The 22,635-nt window shown below is 38.2% G+C and overlaps 1 protein-coding gene across 5 annotated transcripts in view; it reads left to right on the forward strand.

The window, feature by feature from the left end:
- The window catches only part of Efl1 (elongation factor like GTPase 1), a 139,644-nt gene that overhangs the window by 25,421 nt on the left and 91,588 nt on the right, over positions 1–22,635 (forward strand). For all 5 annotated transcript variants that reach the window (XM_087188556.1, XM_087188559.1, XM_087188555.1 and 2 more), the window contains exons 8-12: positions 2,549–2,672; positions 4,788–4,864; positions 5,541–5,677; positions 6,231–6,353; positions 8,523–8,622. In XM_087188556.1, the coding sequence (XP_087044682.1) occupies positions 2,549–2,672; positions 4,788–4,864; positions 5,541–5,677; positions 6,231–6,353; positions 8,523–8,622 (561 nt within the window). The remainder of the gene's footprint in view (positions 1–2,548; positions 2,673–4,787; positions 4,865–5,540; positions 5,678–6,230; positions 6,354–8,522; positions 8,623–22,635) is intronic.

A 22,635-nucleotide genomic window follows, 5' to 3' on the forward strand; every position in this document is an offset into this window, starting at 1 on the left:
ATCCATGTGCAGGCTTTTGTGTGGATATGTTTCAACCAATGTAATGAATAGAAACCACGGTTTGTTATTATTTCCTATTGTAAGGGTATATTTAGTTTTGTAAGAAATTACTTGACTGTCTTCCAGAATAATCTGTGCCATTTTGCATTGCCATCAGCAATTAATGATGTTTCTGTTTCTCCATATCCTTGCCTAGACTTGGTTTTTTTCTTGACTCTAGATTTCAGCCATCCTAATTGTTGTGTAGTTTAGCTCATTATTGTTTGCAGCTTCCAGATGACATGAAGTGAACAAGTTTGTTTGCTTATTTGCCATCTGCATGTCATCTTTGGTGGGGTGTCTGTTCAGATATTGTGCCTTTTTAAAGTCAACTTATTTGTCATCATTGCATTTTAGGAGTTCTTGTGTTTTGGATAACAGTCTTTTATCAAGGTGTCTTCTGTAAATATTTTCTCACACCCCGGCTTGTCTTCTCATTCTCTTGACAATATCTTTAAAAGAAAAATTTCAAATTGTAAAGAATTACAGCTGAGTAGGACCAGGGATTTAGCTCACTAGCATAGCGCCTGCTTGGCAAGTGTGAGGTCCTGAGTTTGAACCTCAGTACCAAAAAAAAAAAAAAGAAAAAGAATTACAGCTGATCAACTCATTTTTTTTTATGTGTTATCCCTGTAGAGTTCTATTTGCAAAGTCAATCACCAAACTCACTGCCCCAGATTTTCTCCTATGTCATCTACTAAAGGAATTGTATAGTTGTGTGTTTTACATTTAAGGCTGTGATCCATTTTAAGTTAATTTTTTTGTGAAGAATATATGATCTGTGTAGATTCTTTTTTTTGTAGCTGTCCAGTTATTGAAGCACCATTCTCCATTATGTTGTTGTGGCCCCTTTGTTAAAGATCAGTTGACTGTATTTATGTGGGTCTGTTTGAACTTTCTACTCTGTCCATTGGTCCGTTCATTCTTTCACCAGTACCACACTGACCTGATTACTGTGACTTTATAGCTTGAAGTTTGGTATGGTTAGTATGTTCAGTTTTGTTCTTTAGTATTGTGTTAGCTATTCTGGGTCTTTTGCCTCTCCATGTAGTTCAAAATCAGTTTGTTGTTACTCACAAAATAACTTGTTGGAATTTTGTTTTTTTGTTTTTTGTTTTTTGGTACCGGGGATCGAACTCAGGTCCTTACGCTTTTGAGGCAGGCAGCAGAACCACTGAGCTAGATCCCCGGCCCACTTGTTGGAATTTTGATAGAGGTTGTATTGGCTCTGAAGATGAAGTTGATAAGAACTGTCATCTTTTCTTTTTTTTTTTTTTTGGTACTGGGGATCGAACTCGGGTCTTTGCATTTGTGCAGCAGGCTGCGTAACCACTGAGCTAAATCCCTGGCCCAAGAACTGCCATCTTGACAGTATTGAGGGTTTCCTAACCATGAATAGTGGATCTCTCTATTTATTTAGTTCTTTGATTTCTTTCATCAGAGTTTTGTAATTTGCCTCATACAGCTCTTATATATATTTTGTTGGATTTCTACTTCAGTGTTTTATTTGTGGTAACATTAATGTAAGTGGTATTATACTTTTAATTTTAAATTGCATTTGTTCACTCCTGGTATATAAGAAAGTGATTGACTCGCATATTAACCTTATGTGTAACCTTGCTATAATTGCTTATTAGTTCCAGTGGTAGCTTGATTCTTTTGGATTTTCTACAGATGATTGTGTCATCTGCAAACAACAATTGTGTTATTTCTTCCTTCCTAATCATTATAGTTTTCTTATGCCATTAGGTTGGGTTTCCAGTGTTTAAAAGGAGTAGTGAGAGAGGATATTCCTGAGCAGGCGTCTTTTAAGATATTGGTACTTCGACAGTTCTAGATTCAACCTAGATTAAACACAGTTCCTTGCAGAGAAGGTGTCTTCTAGGTCCTTTATTTCAGGCAACTCAGTGATACACAAAGCATCCTTAGGTGTTGATTGGCTGCTCTGCCATGGGTGGAAGTTGTGGTGCTGGCTGCTTTCTCCATGGTTTTATGAGAGTTAGATAGGTGTATGTATGTTTTCCATTTAATCTAGGATGCTAAGAAACTCTTTTGGGCAGGTTCTAGCTCTAGAGTTAATTTCTTTGGTGAGCACTATCACATATAGCAATGAAGACCTGGAATAAGGCTCTGTTGTTGGCACAGATGTGATGGTCAGTTGGAGCACACATTTCCTTGGCCTTTGTTCCTTTCATCTTTTATATATCAAAATTAAGAAAGGGAGATATAGCATGAATTCTAATTCACATTAATATAGAATGTTGGATAAGAACATGAGGTTTGGAATCAGACTGCTTGAGTTTGAGCCCCAACTTACTACTGTGTAATGCATTTGTGCTTGTTATTCTTTTCTGTAAAATGAGGGCAATTTGTAAGATATTTGAAATGATTATGTTTAGTAATACATGGCAAGAACTTTGACTAGTACCTGGTGCAGAAGCACCCAAGTGTTAGCTATATGCATATTTATTGTTGTTACTAATAACATGAACTCTTGGTTTTCTTTCAGAATTGAACATTTTGCCAAAATCTATAGTAAAAAAATTGGTATCAAAAAGGAAGTTCTTTTGAAAACCCTATGGGGAGATTATTATATAAATATGAAGGCTAAGAAGATTATGAAAGGCGATCAGGTAATGTAGTATGTGTCTATTTTGACTGTTGGTCATAGGAAAGCCTGTACTATAAAATCTTCAGTAGATGTATTTCAGCTTTAGTTTTTGTAGGTTAAGTTCATGGGGGACTTTTTACTCTAGATAATTGGAAAGTCTTATGAGTTTTTGATTCTAAATACTGCTTATATAGAGTTCTTAATCTTTTTAAATACACTGTGCAAGCTAGGGATGGTGGCATTTGCTTGTAGCCCCAGCTACTTGGGAGGCTAAGACAGGAGTCTGAAGCCAATCTAGGCAACACAGTGAGACTCTCAAAAAAGTAAATACAGGGGCTGGGGATTTAGCTCAGTGGTTCCACCGCCTGCCTCGCAAGTGCAAGGTCCCGAGTTCGATCCCCGGTACCAAAAAAATAAATAAATAAATAAAATAAATTTTAAAAAGTAAATACAGTGAGCAAAGAACTGCTTTTTTTTTTTTTTTTTAAAGAATACCGAAAATTTCAGGTCCTGGGCACTTTTAAGACAGATGTTTTGCATTTGCATTTGTATCCCTCCTTAAGCATGTCTCTTGTAGGTACCACTGTATGGTCTAGTATCTCCCGGCATCCTGGTCACCATGTAGTGGTGAGGCAAATTCTTCCTCTACCCCAGCCCTCTGTAGATAGAGGTAATGTTGGACTGCTGTGAGCATATAGCCTCAAAGGATAGTTTTCGTAAGGCTTTATATTTTAATGTAAAATTCAGGATTTTATAAATTTTTTGATATGATTGAAAATCATATTATTCTTTTCAGAAATTATTCACAAATATGAGGCCACAGGAAGGGAAAAAAATCAGAACCCAATTCTGTTAGTGATACAATTTTAATACCTTTCATTCTTTTTTTTTTTTTTTAATTTGAGATAGGGTCTCACTTTGTAATTCAGGCCAGACTTGAACTCACTTTGTAGTCCAGGCTGGTCTCGAACTTGTGGCAATCCTCCTGCCTCAGCCTCCTGAGTGCTGGGATTACAGGTGTGAGCCACCATACTTGGCCTGTCCTTCATCCTTTTATGCTTCATCCCTCAGTTGAGATTATACTGACTATATAATGCAGTTGCCTTTTTCCTTAGTGTCATATCATGAATATCTTCCATTGCCCTTCCATTGAAAGCTTTTTATAAACCATGTAGTTCAAAGGAGGTGTGTACAGCTAGGCGGGAAAGATCATGGGTTGAGAGTCAGCTGTGTGTTTGAATCTTGGCTCTATTACTCATTGGCTCGGTGACGTTTGTCTTGGTATTTCCATCTGTAAAATGGAGGTATTAGTACCTACAGAGTAGTTAGGATCATTATATGACATAAACTAAACTCTTTAAAGCAGCTTCTGTCACAAGAGGTACCCTGTTTTTATTTTTTTTTAAGTACAGTGATATAACTAACCATTCTCTAGCAACTGAACATAGATGTTTTTTGTTTTTATATTGAAAGTAAAGCTATGATAGATGGCTTTGTGCATAAATTTTTGTGTCTTCATGATAGCTTTTTTCAAACCAGGCATTCAGAGGCAGTGACTTTGAATTTCCTAATACTGTACTATTGCCAGTCACTCTTCAGAAAGGATGTATTGATTTATAGTCCATCTTATGCATTTGTGAGACTGTTCTCCCAAGAGTGCTCTGACTTCTAACTTTTTCCATAGTTTGGTGAGGGAAATGGAAGGGCATTTAAAAAAAAAAACAAAACACTTTCCCTTCCTTGTAAACATTTTTTCCTATGTTTAAGAACATTTCCTATTTCCTGTAGCCTTAACTCAAAGCCCACAATAGGAGCCTGTACATGCAGGGTGCTGTGTAGCTCTCCCTTGGATGCTGTGGGTTGCTTTGGTGGTAGTGATGGGCGGTGTATCCACAGAGATAGGCCTGCCGAAAGGTCACAATGGTGTTCAGTACCCCTGGTCCCAGGAGAATGGGAATGGTAAGGTAGTAATGGGGATTGGTGGCTGCTTAGAACATTCTTATCACTGCTTTCATTTTTACCACTGAGTAAACTGTGAGTAGAAATGAGACATACAGGTAGTAAAACATACTGAGAATGAATATGTAAATGTCTAGCTAATGTTCAGGAGTTTAAAACCATATATTCTTTTGTACAGGCCAAAGGAAAGAAACCTTTATTTGTACAGTTGATCTTGGAAAATATATGGAGTTTATATGATGCTGTCTTGAAGAAGTAAGCCTGTTGTAAAATTGTTTATCTTTTGGCAACTTTGGGCTGTATAATTTGCCTCACTTTGTGGTTTGATGAGTCATACTTCAGAAAGCTGAGATAGATGGAGTCTGTGAACAGAGCTTGTATATATCGGACTTGGGAGTAATTTAAACCCAAGGGAAGGGTGGGGGAGGAGGGACAATACCAGGATTTTATAGAGTGCTGAGGTGAAGATATAAAAAGATGGAAAAAACCTGGCCCTTTGTTTTTATAAACTACTTTTAAAAAGTAGTCATTAAGGTAGTAAAGGTGCTTGAAATCTAGAATCATTAATGGGGAACTTGGGAAATAACTTTTCCTGTTACAAGTGGAAAAGAAAGCTGGCGTTTTTACTTTCTCACTCCCAAGGTAGAATGATAACTTTTTTTTTGTAAAACACTTTACCAATTGGCATAGCTTCAGACGATTGTGGAATGGAGCTCTGGGAGAAGTTTTGAAGGAATTCATTTGGAAGTGTAAGCATGGAGTCTGGGGAGTCCACCTGTGGCAGGGTCCCTTCAGCCATCTTAGCGTCCCTGAAAGAGTAACATGGGTGTGTGTGTGTGTGAGAGTGAGAGTGTGATAACGTTAACTTTCTTTTCCTTACTACTCATGCTTATCTGTGTATGCCTTTTCCCCTCTCTAATCTTCACTACAGGGACAAAGAAAAAATTGAGAAAATAATGACTTCTTTAGGATTAAAGATTGGAGCTCGAGAGGCCCGGCATTCGGACCCTAAGGTTCAGATCAACGCCATTTGCAGCCAGTGGCTGCCCATCTCCCATGCTGTCCTTTGTATCCTTTTTTCTAATGGTTTATAGTGAAATGTTTCTCAGAATAAGGGGGAAAAGCAGTGTTCAATTAGGAACTAAGTAATACTCTGGAAATAACATTCCAATCCAAAGTAAGACTTCTCTGTTTATTTAGTATTCTACCATAGAACTGTGTCTCATATTTAAAAAATTAATATACTAATACTGATTAATCTTAATACTAATGAGTGTTCTTAAGACATTTTTGTTTAATAAACATAAAAATATTTGCACTAAGAAGTACATGTAGATAGACAATTTAGGTGCTTCTGTTAAATAACTGATTTTCTTTCAAGGTCACAGGTAGCCAGCTAGGCTCTTTCCCTCATGCGTTCCATGGGCCACCAGGGAGGGGATCTATCGTAAGAATCCTGTCTGAGAGCATCTTGAAGTTGTGTGTATGTTTTGACATGTGATTCATAAAACCACGGTGCCTCACAGCCCAGGTATTTTCTTTGTAGACCTCACATGCAGTGAGTCTTTGCCCTTGTGGAGGTTGCCAGCTCAGAGTGTTGGTCCTTAACAGCAGGCTTCAGCCATGGTGTGCCAGAAACTTCCCAGTCCCCTGGACATTGCATCTGAGAGAGTGGAGAAACTGATGTGCACAGGATCTCAAACATTTGACTCTCTTCCCCTGGAAACACAAGCCCTAAAAGGAGGTGAGGCAGGGATGACTATCTGAGCATGCACTACTCATTAATTCTTCACTCCAGACTGCTCTAGTCTGCTGAATGCAAGTCTTCAAAAAGGCCAATTTGCCATATGTTCACTTCCATAAATGACCATTTCATTGCTTTTCTCCCTCACTTCCCAAGTTTCACTTTCACTACAGCCATTTTGATGGGCAGTCAGAGACCTTGAGATTCTTTTCTGCTGCCCTGATCCTATTTTTTTTTTTTTTTTTGGTACCGGGAATTGAACTCGGGACCTTGCACTTGCGAAGAAACTGCGGAACCATTGAGCTAAATCCCTGGCATCCCCCTGGTCCCATTTCTTAATCATGCTTGATTCTGTACTCCCGAACAGCCAGGAATGTGTTCTCTGAGCTGTGGCTTCATGACCATACCCATGTCCCTAAGGACTGAGAAAAAGTGGTTCCAGGAACCATGCCACTCACAAGATCCCTGTGCACACTGTCCCTGTTTCCCTTTCTATTGATTTTGTAGCTCCTGTTCGTAGACCACTCCACTGCTGCTCATTATGGGGTCATCTTTGAGTCTTACTTTGCTAGATCTTGGGGCCGCTTATCTTCTTCTGACCAGACCCTTCACCAGCATTTGACACATTGGTGCCTTCCTCTTCCTTGGACTTCAGGCTTCCAGTTGCTTCTGCCTCCCTCCCTGTCTCTCTTGATCTCTTTTCCGGTGCTTAATCGTTAACTCTTCTGGTACTTCTCCATCTGACTTGTTAACTTTGGGATATCCTAAGCAGTACCGAGTCTTTGTGCTTCATTTCTTAACTACAGTCATGCTCCTGGTGGTCTCATAAAATCTTAAGTGACACTGATATGTTCATTGTTTCTCACATCTGTGCCTGTGGTCCACACCTGTTCTCTCAACTCCACACTTGGATGTTCAGTTGACACACTCCCTTCTCTATGCAATTGTCTGAGAAGCATCATAAACTTAAATTCCAAAGCTGTCTTTTTATTTTACCCCCAAGCCTGTTCCTCCTCATTCCTATCTCAGTTAGAGGAGACTCCATCCTTTCCTTTGCTCAGTCCCCAAACCTTGGAGTCAAATGTGGCTCTTACATTTATCTCACATGTCCACATCCAGGCTATCAGCAAATCCCACTTATTCTTCTATTGAAATACTGTGCATCCAGAATCCAACTGCTTCCCATAACTTCTCCTTCTGCCTCTCTAGGCCAACCAGCCACCATTTCTCACCTGGTTATCATAATAGCTTTCCAGCCAGTGTCTTTGCTTCTGCTCTGGATTCCCAGTAGGTAGTGTCTTCACTACCTGCAGCCAGGGGTCCGGTGCACATGTCATTCAGGGCACAAGTCCTGCATTACAAAGCTTCCACAGGTTTTGCTGGCAAGACTTAAATTCTTCCTGGAGTTTTTTTCTTCTTTGATTTTTTTTTTTCTGTTTGAGTTCTTATGTACAGATTATTTTGATATGGCGTGATGTTTAAAAATTACTAACCAGTGGTTTTATGCCTCAGGCATATCTTAAGTAATATGTCAATATGTTGATAGGAAATTGTGTTAAGTGTTATATTTTTAGAGAGAATTGACATTTTTATCTATAGTACTGAAGCTTAATTTCTTCTTTTTTGGTGTGGTATGAGGGATTGAACCACAGGGCTTTGTACATGCTAGACAAGCACTTCACTGCTAAATCAGCCCCTAAATCTTTGTAAGAATTTTTGTAAATACTGTACCACAATACATTATTTTTTCTATTTTTAAACTTATTTTTCTAAGGAATTGGAAAAGCTATTGAGTGTCATTTATTTAACAAACTACCTACTGACTAACCTTTGATAATAACCCTTAATTCTGCCCCTTCTCTGCTGGATATAAGTGCATGGTTGACCCCTATTCTATAGCTTCAGCTCTGCTATAAGAGCCCCTCCCACCAAGCCAACCCCTTCCCTGTCAGTTTTGCTTTTCTTTTGTCATTGTTGCCAACTCTTGATCTTGCTCTACTGTTCTGCTGGTCTTTCCAAGCAATCTTTCTGAATGGAATTTTGGCCATAGTTATAAAAAGTTATATATAGATGGTATTATATTCTAAACATCTTGATTGCTTTCTGGAAATTTTTGATTTTTTAATAACTGGAAGACAGTAGTGACATTTTTGCTTCCTGTTTGTTTAGCTTTTATGAAATGTGAAAGTGAAGATACTGCTCCAGTTATTATCTTTGTTTCCAAAATGTTTGCAGTTGATGCTAAGGCCTTGCCTCAGAATAAGCCAAGGTAAGGAGCAGGGGGAAGTTGGGCTGGGCGAGGGAAATGGGCTGTGTGTGTTGGGAGTAGTTGAGGTGTGGGTGGGAGGGCATACCTACTGCCTCTCCTCAACCCTGCATTTGACATCAGTCTAGTTCCTAGGGTAGCATACAGGATGTGCAGGTGTAGATCCTTTGTGATGCTCTGTAGGGGACAGCTATTGACATCAGCTGTGGGGTATAGACTTGAGCTGATAGAAATCTGAAGAGTAGTAGTAGTAGTAGCAGTGACAATGGTTACGGTTACCTTTATTGAGTATGTCAGGCAGGATATACTCTAAGCCTGCTTTGTCTCATCTAATTCTGTCTGCCTCAGTGGAGACTGTGAATGTGTGATCTCTGCTTCTCTCTGTATGATGCATATGTGAAGGTGGCAGGTGTGGAGATGGATTATTTCTCACATTCCTGAGTCTTGGAGAATCCATCCATTCTGTGTCATCTGTTTTTCATATGCGTCCCTTCTGTCCCTTTCTTCTGCCTCCTTGTGAGCTTGGTTCCTTATCCTCTCTAGTGGGAAACATTACAGCAAACTCTGAGCTGTGTCTCCGCCCTGTGCTTAGTTCTGCCAAACCATTAGTCATCCTTCCTTCATAGTGATCTTTGTAAGACATAACTGTGGAGATTTAGGTCTCCTGATTAAAAACCCTTTGTGATTCTTGTTGCCTTAGGAGCTCCTAAAATGTGAAGTGTACTGTTGGTGATGATTCCAGCGGTGCTCAGGGAGATGTTTTAATTTAATTAGTTGTATTTATTTTAATTTATATTCATAGGTACTTCTTCTTTATATCAAGTGGTAAAGCTTTTCTTCTTATACAGTGAGATTTTTAAGGGTTTTTTTTGTACTGGGGATCGAACTCAGGACCTTGCGCTTGTGAGGCAGGTGTGATGCCACTGAGCTAAATCCCTGGCCCGAGATTTTAAGTTTTAATGAAGTAAAACTGTCCGTTTAGATAAAATGTTAAGTAAATAGTATGCAGAGGTAGCAGAAATTGTGAAGGTAATATGTGAGAGTAAATGAAGTTTTGGGATCTGCAGCCTATGAAATAAACTTGACCTATTCATGACCTAATCCCATATTTCACCTAGATTTTTGTTTCTGTTTCTCTACTATCCTGTACTATTCCGTGAGCAAATTCAATGTCTTTCCTTACTCTCCATCTTGAAAGGTCTCTCTTCTTCTAGTAGCATTCTGCTTATCCTTGAAGAGAAAGGTTGCATATTAAATTTTAGTAATATCCTCGTGGTTTAAGTATAGGAGAGAGGCTTCAGTATTTTTACCCTGAGGATAAGTGAAGGAATAGATGAAAGAATGAGTGAATGTCTGAATGTTAGAATGAATAAGTCAATGAATGAGTTGCTGAATTAGTAATGAATTAAGTAAATATTTGAGTGAATGAATGTATCATTGTATATCTTGGCTCTTTCCAGCTGATATTTCACTGCTGCATATAGCAGCAATTCTTTTACATCCTCAGAGATTAGATTTTTTTTGGCCAGTGGAACTGTCCAAGGGATTCTCATAGAACCCTAGAGAATACTAGAGAAGTGGGAAACATGTTCTTGAGATTTCAAACACTTGTATTATCTAAAATGCTTTCTATACCATCCTTCAATTTCATGCTAAAGAATAACAATAGTATTATGCCTGCTATTAATTATATTTTCTGTGAATGTGTTTCTTAAAAATTTACCATGTTTTCTATATTTCAGTATATTTCTGGTGGTGGAATTCTACAAGGTGATTTTATTGATTTTATTTTTGTGTTCTACTTAACTGTCATTAGTTTTAAGAATTGTTTTGTATAACGATGCATTGTTTTCAATTATGACTGGGTAGGGTCATCATCATTACCTTGCTTATCTTCTACCTGGTTTCTTTTTTTTTTCCCCTTATGTTTTCCTACTTTTAAAATTTGGGAGATATACATTATACTTTTAAAATTTGGGGGATATAGTATTTTCTTTCTACTATACAAGATACACCAAGCCAAGGGCAGCTGAGTATTACTTCCTTTAGTGTAGGTTCAATAGTGATACATACAGAGGAAAAAATTAAAGCAAGAAATGGGGTGATGGGGCACCCATAAAGCCTGAAAGACCTGTCTCTGATTTAGTGAAAAGCTGTCCTGGCTTCCCTGCTCAGCTGTGCCTCTGACTATGTGGCTAAAGAATTTCTGGGTGTGTGGGACTGTCCCATGCCTATGTGGTGTTCTCTGGGCCACAGGCATTGCTGTTTTAATTTTTAAAAATTAATTTTATTGGTACATTTTAGATATACATAATGATAACATTCATCATATGGAATTTGTACTTATACATAATATATCTTTATTATTTTTTCCTCCTCTCCCCTCCCTTCACCTACTCTTTCCTTCATTTACAAAAGCTTTGTTTCCATTTTTACTTTCTTTTTTTCCTTTCCCTTTCTTCCTTTCCCTCTCCCCCCTCTCTGTTTCCCCTTCCCTTGAACATTTTCTTCTTATTTCACAATATCTATTAAACATTTTGTCCTTATTTACACTTTTGGTTTCTCACATCAGAGAAACAATGGAATATTTGAACATGTGTGTCTTATTTTACTTAAGAGTATGGTCTCAAGGTGCATCCATTTACCTAGAAATATCTCAAGTTTATCCTTCTTCATGGCAGAGTAGTATTTCATTATGTAAAAAAAAAAAACCATACATCATCTTTATTTTATTTTATTTTTTTACATCTTCTTTATTCATTGGTTAATAGGCATTTTGGCTGTTTCCAAGATTTAACTATTGCAAACTTTGGTGCTATAAACGTAGATATGCATATATTGCTGTGGTATGATGCTTTTAATTCCTTCTAGAAGTTACCAAGAGGGGAAATAGCTGGGTGAAATGGAACTTCTAGCTTTAGTTTTCTGCAGAATTTCCACACTGATTTCCACAATGGTTGCACCAGTCTACACTCCCACCAACAGTGGAGAAGGGTTCCTTTTTCCCCACAGCCCTGCCAGAATTTGTTATTGGTTGATTTCTTGATAACAGCTATTCTTTTTGGAGTAAGATAGAATCTCAGAGTTGTTTTAATTCGCATCTCTAATGACCAGTGATGTTGAACATTTTTTCATTTATTTATATGCCATTTCTACTTCTTCCTCTGAGAAGTGTCTTTTCATTTCAGATGCGCATTTTTGTATTGGGTCTTTAAATTTGGGAGAGTCTGCTTTTTTTGAGTTGTTTATATATTGTAGATACTAGTCCTTTGTCTGAGGAACAGCTGGCAAAATTTTTTTCCCACTCTATGGATTGTCTTCTCACTCCGTGGTTTCTTCCACTGTGAGAAAGGTTCTTAATAAGATGAGCTTCCACTTGTTGATTCTTTGCGATATTTCCTGTGCAATTGGAGTTTTGTTCATAAAGTCTTTGCCTACACATATGTCTTCAAGAGTTCTACCTTTTCTCTCTTTCAGGAGATTTAGTGTTTCTGTTTTAATATTTAGAACTTTGATCGATTTCTATTTTAGCTTAGTACATGGTGAGAGATATAGGTCTAGTTTTAGTCTTTGGCATGCAGAAAGCCAATTTTTCCAGTACCATGTATTAAAGAGGCTATTTTTCTTCCAGTGAAGGTTTTGGCCCCTTCATCAAAGATAAAGTGACTGAGTGCGTCTGGCATTGTTTCTGCATCTTCTAGTCTGTTCTACTGATCCTTTGCCAGTACCATGCTGTGTTTATCATGGTAGCTTTGCAGTGTAATTACAAGTTGGGATTGTGATACCCCCTGCCTTGCCTTAGTTACCCAGAATTGTGTTTGCCATTCCACATCTCTGGTTCCAAATGAATTTTAGGGTTGTGTTCTCTAATTCTGTGAGGTATGGTATTGGCATTTTGATCAAGAATACATTAAATCTGTGTAACAATTTTGGGAATATGGTCATTTTCAAAATATTGGTTCTTCCTACCCCAAAACAAGGGATATCTTACCATTTTCTGATATCCTCTTCATTCTCCTTTTTTCAGACTACTGTAGTATTCTGAATGTAAAGGTCTTGTACTTCTTTTGTTAGATTGATTCCTAAGTATTTCATTTTTTTGGATGCTATTGTGAAAGGCATAATTTCCCTAATTTTTCTCTCAGTAAGTTTGTTATTTGTGTACAGGAGTGCTATTGATTTTTGAATGTTGTCTTTGTTTGCATGTACCTATGCTACTGAATTTGGTTATTAAATCTAGAAGTCTTTTGGTGGAGTTTTTGGGGTCTTCTATGTAGACTATCATGTCACTCATAAATAATGATAATTTAACTTCTTCCTTTCTTATCCTTATTCCTTTTATTTCTTTCTCTTGTGTAATTGCTCTGGGCAATGTTTCCAGAACTATATTGAATAGGAGTGGTGGTACTGGACATCCTTGTCTTGTTCCTGATTTTAGAGTGAAAGCTTTCAGTTTTTGTCCACTTTGTATGATGTTGGCTGTTGGTTTGTCATAGATAGCTTTTATCAGATTTAGATAAAGACCATCTGTTCCAATTTTCTGTAGGGTTTTTATCATGAATGGGTGTTGGACTTTGTCAGATACCTTTTTTGCATCTATTGACCTTATGTCAAATTCTTTTTCCCTGCTTGGGAAGCTTTCTACCATTACTTCTGTGAACAGGTTTTTAAAATGTCATTTGTGCTGTCTCCTTTTTCATTGAGTCTGATCAGTCTTATATTATTCTTCTTTGCATCATCTGGCACCTGTTGGATTTTGTGTGTGTGTGTGGTTCCTTGCTGGGTTTTTTTTCCCCCATTAAGTTTATTGGTACATTTTAGGTATAAAATACAGTTACATTCATCATTGGGATCTTGTACCATTACATGAGTATCTTGGTTCTTATTTTTTTTCCCCTTCCCTTGCCCTCCACCCCCTCCACCCTTCCCTATTTGCAAAGACTTTGTTTCCATTTTTTTCCTTTTCTCATATTTTTTCTTTTCCCTTTTTTCCTTTCCCCTACCCCTCCCACTTCCCCTGCTCCTTTAGACCCTTTCTTCCTGTTACACAATATCAATTATACATTTTTTAAATTACAATATCAAGATCTAGGAGACATTACCACAGATTTTATAGAATTTAAAAGGATATAGAAAGCATATTACAGAAATCTTTTTTGAAATAAATTTGACAACTTCTAAGAAGTACCTTCGAAGACAAATTAATGAAACTTAACTCTGGAGGAAATATAAAATTTGAATAGCACCTATTAAAGAAAGTATATTCCTAGCTTGAAAACCTACCTATATGACAACAGCAGGCTCATATACATTTTAACTGATAAATTATATCAAACAATTAAAGCAGATAAAACAAGGAATGCTTCTCCCCTTATTTTAGGAACTCAACATTGTGCTACTCCTAAAACTGGATAAAGATAATAGAAGAAAAAAGTATGAACATAGATAGAAATTTGTTTAACAAAACAAACTATTAGAAGTCAGATCTGGCAGGATGTAGAAAGTGGTTTTGTTATAGGGATGGCAGTGTTGGTTCAGCATTGGAAGATCCACCCCCAGAAGTCATCATTTTAACAGAGGAAAGGAAAAAGCCATATGATCCTGTCACTAGTTGGAGAAAAGTATCAGACTAAGTTCCACAGCTGTTCATGGTAAAAGCTATCAGGAGACCAGAAGTAGAACAGAACCTTCTCAACAGATTGCAGACCATGTACTCCATACTTCCAGTGAGAATGCCTTATATGAATGGAGAAGATACAATGCTTTCTCCTTAAGGTGGGGAACAAGGGCAGATAGGCTTACTCTTTATCTGCCCATTAAACTTTGAAACCTAGGCCCTACCAAAATAGTCTGGCAATAAAATGACACAATTAGGATAGCATTGGCAAGGTAGAAGCAAAATCTTTATATGTAGATGAGAAATGATCATCTACAGAGAAAATACTTAGAAATCTCTAGGAGCCCCTAGAACTTGTATTTGAATTTAGCAGGATTAGAAAACACAAGGTTTATATAAAAATTCAGGTCTGTTTATATTTGCTATAAATGAAGAATTGGATATTGAAATTTAAAAGTTATGTAGGAGTACAAAGGACCTAGAAAAGTTAAGAAAAAAAAACAGTGTTGGAAGACATTTAATACCTAATTTTAAGACTTCTTCTAAAGCTATAGTAATCAAGGCAGTGTTGGTGTAAGGAAAGACATATAGATCATTGGAATAAAACAGAGAATCTAGAAATAGAACCACACATATATGGTCCACTGAGTTTTGAAAGATTATTTAACATTAGCATTTTATAGAATATAAACTCAATTCAAGAGCCAAGGAAGAGATAGTGTTTTCAGCAAACAGCACTAGAACACCTGGTATCCGTATATAAAAAATTAACCTCAACTCTTTATTTCCATACATGAAAATAACTTGAAGGGATCTATGAACCTAAATATGAAAGCCTAAAAGTCTAAAACTTTAAGAAGAAATTATTATAATAATATATTTTTTTTGGTACTGGGAATCGAACTCGGGTCCTTGCGCTTGCGCAGCAGGCAGTGAAACCACAGAGCTAAATCCTTGGCCCGAAGAAGAAATTTAAGGGAAAATGTTTATGCATTCAGGGTAGGCAAGAACTACCTAAGATACAAAAGACATGATGTATAAAAGAAAAAAATTGATAAATGAGATTCCATCAAAATTTAGAACTTAAATGACGTAATTAAAATGAAAAGTAGTCCTTAAACAGACCATATTTACAATGCATATAACCTATGACCAGAATATATAAAGAATTCTTAGAGCTCATTTATAGACAACCCAATTAAAAAGTAGACATAAGAAAATGATAAATAACCAGTATAGCACAAGGAAAGGTGTGCAACTCTAGAATCAGAAAAATACTAATCAGTACAGTAATAAGATTGAATTATACACTCATTAGGGAGATGAAGTTAAAAGTTTTAAGAGCCTTGTCATGACTTTTTCTTTTTGTTCGATTCTCCCCCTTTGCATTTACTTTGTCACGCCCAATGGATTCATTCTGCTGGGTTTCCTGGGGTTGTGATCCTCATTGTCTTTTCCTAGGGTATTGTCTACAATTTTTTGGAGTGCCGGTTTAATATTCATGAAGCTCCTGAGGTGCTCTTTATCATGAAAGTATCTTATTTCTCCATCAATTTTGAAAGATAGTTTTGCAGGATACATCAATCTGGGTTGGAGGCTGTTTTCCTTTAGGGCTTGAGATACATCACTCCAAGCTCTTCTTGCCTTGGTGATTTGTGTTTAGAAGTCTGCTGTGACTTTCTGCCATCACTTCTGTGAACAGTTTTTTTATGTCATCTGCACTCTGTCCTCTTTCTTCATTCACTCCAATCAGTCTTATGTTATTTTTCTTTGCATCGTCCTGCAGCTGCTGGATTGATTACTTGTGTTCCTTTAAAATTTTAAAGCAATTTTTTCCTGCTCACTAATTGCAATCTTTTCTTCTATATCTGAAATTCTATCCTCACATTGGTTCATTCTGCTGCACAGACTTTCGATGCAGTTTTTAATCTCCTTGAAATCTGTTTGCATCTGTTTTATGGATTCCATTTGTTTCCTATGTTGGAATTCCATCATGTTCCTCACATCCTCTACTATTTTATCTGTGTCCTCCCTAGATTTATTAATCATGTCTTGCACCATGAGCACAATCTTTGCTGTTATCTGAGTAATTATTAATTATTTCTGATTTCATTTTTCCCAGATCCTCTTTTGTTGCCAGTTCAGAGAGTCCAGGTAGTTGAGTATCAGATTGTTCCATTTCGTTTCCCTTTGGGGTTGCTGTAGGTGATCCAGAAGTCTGTTTTTGAGGCTTGTTAACGTGTCTTCTCATTTTCACGGATGATGGGGGTTGCTTCTGGTGCCCGCGTGGCTCACCTTCTCTGCCCTAGGAGCTTGGGATGGCTGCGGAGGAACTTCCTTCTGGGTGCTGGGACCAGCTCACCTTCTCTGCCCTAGGAGCTTGGGATGGCGGTGGGGGAGCTTCCTTCTGGGTGCTGGGACCAGCTCAGCTTCTCTGTCCCTGGCTGTTTTTAAGAAATCTTTCATGATTGCTAACCACAATCCTGTCTTCTAGATATGATATTCTGTCCTCACATTGGTCATTCAGCTGCATATACTTTCTCTTTTTTCATGTTTTTGGATTTTTGAGACAGGGTTTCACTATGTGGTTCAGGCTGGCCTTGAACTCACTATGTAGCCCAGGCTGACCTCAAACTCATGGCAGTTCTCCTGCCTCAGTCTCCTGAGTTTTGGGACTACAGGTGTAAGCCACTATGTCCAGCTTCTGCTGCACATACTTTCAATAGAATTTTTAATCTCCTGGATATCTGATTGAACCTGTGTCATGTATTCTCTTCCTTTCCTATGTTGGGCATTCATGGTTTCCATTATTTCCTTAAGGTCTTCTATTTTTTTTATCTGTATCTTCTCTAGACTCACTAGTCATGCTGTTCATTATGGTTATCACCTCTGAAGTTATCTGAGAAATTATTTCTGCTTTGTTGTTTTTCTAGAGCCACATTCATTTGCTTTGGTACTTCTGCTTTTACCACTTCAGAGTCCAGGAGTATAGCTGTTGAATTGTTGTATCATGTTGCCCCCTGGGTTTGCATTTGGTGAGCTGAAAGTCGGGTTGCATCTTGCTACCTGTCTTCTCATTTTCTATTTATTTTATTTATTTTTATTTTTTTAGTTTGATTCCTGCATTGATGGCTTGTAAATTTGTTATGGTAGGTATCTTTATTGCTTGTATCCAGAACCCTTAGGAAATAACTCTTCTCAGAGATGTCTTCCAGGTGTAGCTGCCTTTTAGGTTTTGAGTTTGTTACAAGATCCTACCTCTTCAATTTATTGGGAATGAGAAATTGCTGCCTATTTGGCCTAGCCTCTGGTTCTTTGGCAACTGGCCTGTAGTATTTTTTAAGCTCCTTAGGCAAGCTCAGTCCTGGTATACCAGGAAGACCAATTGATTAGAACAATTATGTCACCTTGTCTAAAGTAGTACAGTCAGCAATAACAGCATCAAACACAGTCTAGAAAATGACAAACTGTAGTAACTATTAGTTACCTTTAACTGTAGGAACAGGATTTGTAGTTATATAACAAAATCTAAAACCAGAAAATTGTGTACAGTAAATATCCTCTCAGTATGGTGATTTTGCTCTCAGGGAAGAAAATTTAAAAGAGGTTAGGGAAAATAATAAGAGAAAGGGATTAGAAGCAAGGCTAAAGTACAAAGGAAGATTATGCAAGCTTTAGAAATTGGTGAAGAAAACAGGAGGGAAAGAAAAAAGAAACAAACAACAGAACAAAATAAAAGAAACAATATTCTCATTCATATAAAAACAAGAACAAAAAATAAAAAGAAAAAATAGAAAAATATTAAAAAATAAAATAATAAAAAAGCAAAGAAAGGAACAAAAAGCAAAAAAAACATCTACAGTGAGCATCTCTGTTTTTACTTGTTGACAGAGGGGGCAGACAGAGCCCAGATCCATGTTGATTGATCCCAGTAAACCAGCAGTAGAATTGTGGTGGTGGTGGTGGTGAATGGTCCCAGCAAACTTGAGTCTTTAACCACTGAAGTTCAGGCTGCTTCTAGTTTCTGGCTATGAGGCTGTTTCCGGAGCTTTTCAGCCTGCAACATTCCAAGTGCCTCCTGCTGGCTTGAACTCAGCTCCCTGACCTTCTGCTGTCTTGACTTTGGTTGTGCCTAAAACTGACACTTGGAGCAACTAGATGGAGCCAAACCTGAGTCCTGACTTAGGTTGGTCCCTTTCCAAAATGGCTACTGGCCAACTGCCCACTCCTGGGGGACTTCTGAACCCAAATAACTTATCAGCCACTGCAGTCCTTTGTGTGCTCTGCTCTGTTCCACTGGTGCATTTCTCCGAGAAGCCCTCTGGGGTCACCAGTACTTTCAGTGTGTCTGCAGGTTCACGCTGCCCCTCCCATGTTGTGAGCCGGGGCTCAAAGAGAAAGGACTGCTTGCCACCTCCTTCTTTTGAGTTGAGGTATCTCTCTTTGCTCTCATTGTGGGCTCTAAGTGTTGCTTTAGATCCTTGGGTTGTGGGGACCCACTTGCCTCCTCCTCTTCCTCACATTTTTCTTTTCCAGCTTCTGGACACCAAATCTTGGAGAGGCTGTTTCTCTGCTGTTCACCACTCCGCCATCTTCTGTGAGATCCCCTGCATCCTATTTTTGATTTTTTAAGACAGGGTTTTGCTCTGTAATTCAATCTGGCCTTGAACTCATTATGTACCTGTTTTAATTATTAAGCTCTGTCTTCTTCATTTAATTACTTGCTTACTTATTATAGTTACTGTCATTTCAATTATTGCATCTTCATGAATGAAATGCTCTTTGCATTTCCAGGTAAATTTTGGGATCAACTTATCCAACTGCCTGTGCCCCCACAGACACACCTCACTAGGGTTTTGATAGGGACTGCAAGGAATTAGGGCTCTGGTCAGTGAAAATTGATATCATTATACCACTGAAAATTGCAGTGTATGGGTGAGGTATATTTTTCATTTATTTAGATTTTTAAAAATTATATTTTCTTTAATAGTATTTTACCATTTTTAGCTAGTATTCTTAAGCCTCTTTATTAGAGGTATTCTTAGCTATTATTTGGTTTTAATATAATTAAAATATTTTTTGTAAACTTTCATTTTCTGTTCATCTGTTTCTGATATTTAGGATTACAGTTTGATTTCTGTACATTTGATCTTACAGTCACTTATTTTCTTAATTCACTTCTAATATTTCATTCATATTCTTTGATGTTTCTGCACAGCTGCAAATGATGACAGTCTTGTTACACTGGCTAGGACCTCCCTCACATGACTTAGAAGAGGTGGTTGATAGAGGCATTCTTACCTCCTTTCCAGTTTCTCAGTGTCTGATATTCTGTCCTCACATTGGCTCATTCTGCCGTGTATACTTTCAGTGGAATTTTTAATCTTCTGGATATCTGTTTGAATCTGTTTTATAGATTCCATTTCTTTCCTATGCTGGGCATTCATGGTTTCCATCATTTTCCTGAATTTTTCTATTTTTTTAAATCTGTATCTGCTTTAGAGTCACTAAACATGTCTTTCATTCTCGTCACCATCTCTGTAGTTACCTGAGAAATTATTTCTACTTTGAATTTTTCTAGAGCCTTGTTCAGATGCTTTGTTACTTCCACTGTTACCATTTCAGAGAGTGCAAGTGGGTGGCTTTCAGATTGTTTCGCTTCATTGCCCCCTGGGTTTGCTGTTGGTGAGCTGAAAGTCTGGAGGGTTGCATCTTGTTTAAGTGCCTTCTCATTTTCTACTATTATGGTTTTTTAAGTTTAATTCCTGGATTGATGCTAGTAGATTGCTTATGATTAGTATCTTTATTGCCAGTATTCAGAACCCTTAAGAAATAACATCTCAGAGGTATCTTCCAGGTGTAGCTGGCTTTTGGCTTTTGAGTCTGTTGCAAGATCCTGTATCTTCAGTTTATTGGAGATGAGAAGTTTCTGGCTACTTGGCTCAGCACCTGGTTCTTTGGCACTGGCCTATAGAATTCTTTAAGATCCTTAGGCAAATGCAGTCTTGGTACACCAGGAAGAACAATTGATTAGAACAATTATGTTACCTTGGCTAAAGTAGTGCAGTCAGCAATAACACTAGCATCAAACACAGCCTAGAAAATGTGTAACTATTACACATAAAACTGTGATAACTATTAATTTTCCACCTTTAACCATCTGAACTAGATTTGTGGTTATATAACAAAATCTAGAACAAACCAGGAAACTGTATGCAATAAATAAGCCCTCACTATGGCAATTTTATGCTAAAGGGAGAATATTTAGAAGGGATTGGGGGGAAAAATAGAGAAATAGAAGATGAATTTAGAAGTACAGCTGGAGAACAAAAGCTCATACAAACTTTGGGAAACGGTAAAGACAGGAGGGAGAGAGGGAAGGAAGAAATAAAAACAAGAACAGAACAACCACAACAAAAAATACTAGAAACTGTGTTCCCATTTATAAAAACAAGAACAATCAACATAACAGAACAAAAACAAAAACCAGAAAAGGGAAAAAAAAGAAGAAAATAAAAAAAAAAAAACCCCGTCTAATTCAAGGTATGTCTCTGCTGTCACTGGTAGACAATGTGGGCAGACAGAGTCCAGATCCGAGTTTAATCACAGCAAGCCAGCTGTTGATTTATGGTGGGGTAGTAGATAATGTCAGCAAGCCTGCACCTGTAGTGCCACTGAAGTTCAGGCTGGTTTCTGGCTATCATCAGCCTGGAATTGAGTTTGTTGAGTCTGCCACTCTGTGCCTCCTGCTGACGTGAATGCTGCTCCCTAACCTCCCACTGACTTCAGCTAAGCACTCTCACCAAAACACTGGGAGCCACTAGATAGTCAGCCTATAACTGTTCTATGGTCTGAGCTCAGTTAGCCCCTCTCCAAAATGGCTACCGGCCAATTGCCTTCTTCTGGGTGATGTCTGAACCCAAATACCTCACCAGCCTCTGTAGTCTACTGCGTCCACTGCTCTGTTCCACTGGTGCCTTTCTCCATGGAGGCCTCTGGGGTTGCCAGTAGTCACTGTGCATCTGTGGGTTCAAACTGCCCTTCCCATGCCATGAGTCCGGACTCTGGGACAAAGCATCAGCTATCACCTCCCTCTTTCTCATAAAGCCTCTTTCTTGGCTCTCCCTGTGGACTTCAGTTCTCGCTTCAGATCCTTCCTGGGCCCCAGGGACCCATCTCCCTTATTCTTCTCCTTCTCACGCAGCTATATTCCAATGTCTGGACACCAAATCCCAGAGAGGTTCTTTGCTGTTCACCACTCCACCATCTTCCTGGAAGTTCTCCTTTGCAGTTTTTCAGAGAAAGCATTTAATACTGTATTTCTCTGCAGATGCTTCATTTTTCAGGAATGTCATATTCTCAGCAGAAAAACAGCAGCAAATAAGGAGTGCTTTCTTCCTCTGAAATCTGACCTCTACAATTTCCAGTGCTTTGTTAATCAGTCTTTTTTCCCCCCTAAATTCATTCAACTTTCCTAGTTGTTATCAGTGTGAGACACTGGTCAGAAACCACTTCCCCAGCTATTGCTGGAAACACCCTGCCCCTTTTGAGCAGCACTCTGCTAACTGTTCACATAACTTACTAAGCAGGATTGGATCTCTGGTGTGAAAAATTGGCTTGATATGGTTTCTTGGAAGTGTCTCTTCCATATTGTTCTCATCTCTGGACATTCTGTGTAGGAATTGTTTGTATGACATGAAAGAATATAAATGTTAACTTTTTTTTTTTGGTACTGGAGATTGAACCCAGGCCTGTACATTGAGCTACAGAGTGCCAAGAATGATGTGATAAGTGTGTTTAAAGTGAGGGGGATGTTGTAGTTACTTTTCTCCTTGCTGAGACAAAATACCTGACACCCAAAATTAAACGAGGAAAGCTTCATTTGACTCACAGTTGGTAGAGGTTCATAGTTGACTGGCTTCATGGCAGAGGGGCATCACAGCAGGCAGGTAGAAGGCAGCAAGCAACAAGCAAAGACAGATTCTTTTCTATCCCTCCTTTATATTGTATCCAGGCTACCGCATTCAGGGCAGGTGGCATGCACACCCAAGGTGGGGTGCCTTTAATCCTACCCGGAACTGTGCCATACCAATCAGTGGACTACTTTAATAATCACAGACCCTTAATCTCAGCATCACACACCCTAGATCCAGCCATCTCTGGAAAGCCCTAGCTGACCTCATAGGTGGGGCTTTGGGGGAACATCTAGACACAAGCCATAACTGGGAATATTTTGAGGGGAGTTAACGACAGTGTGTCTTTTCTTGTATTAAGAAAATTAATGTTCACTGTATTTTTCAATCCAGGCAGGCCTGTCAAGTTTTAAAGCCTAAAGTGTTTGAGTTTACTATGTGGAATCTGCCCTCAGTCATCCTGCATGGCCCTTCAGTGTCCACCCT

Source organism: Heterocephalus glaber, unplaced genomic scaffold, assembly GCF_053883595.1.
Source record: "Heterocephalus glaber isolate CG9 unplaced genomic scaffold, H.glaber_assembly_v1.0 deba00001531, whole genome shotgun sequence".
Lineage (NCBI taxonomy): Eukaryota > Metazoa > Chordata > Mammalia > Rodentia > Bathyergidae > Heterocephalus > Heterocephalus glaber.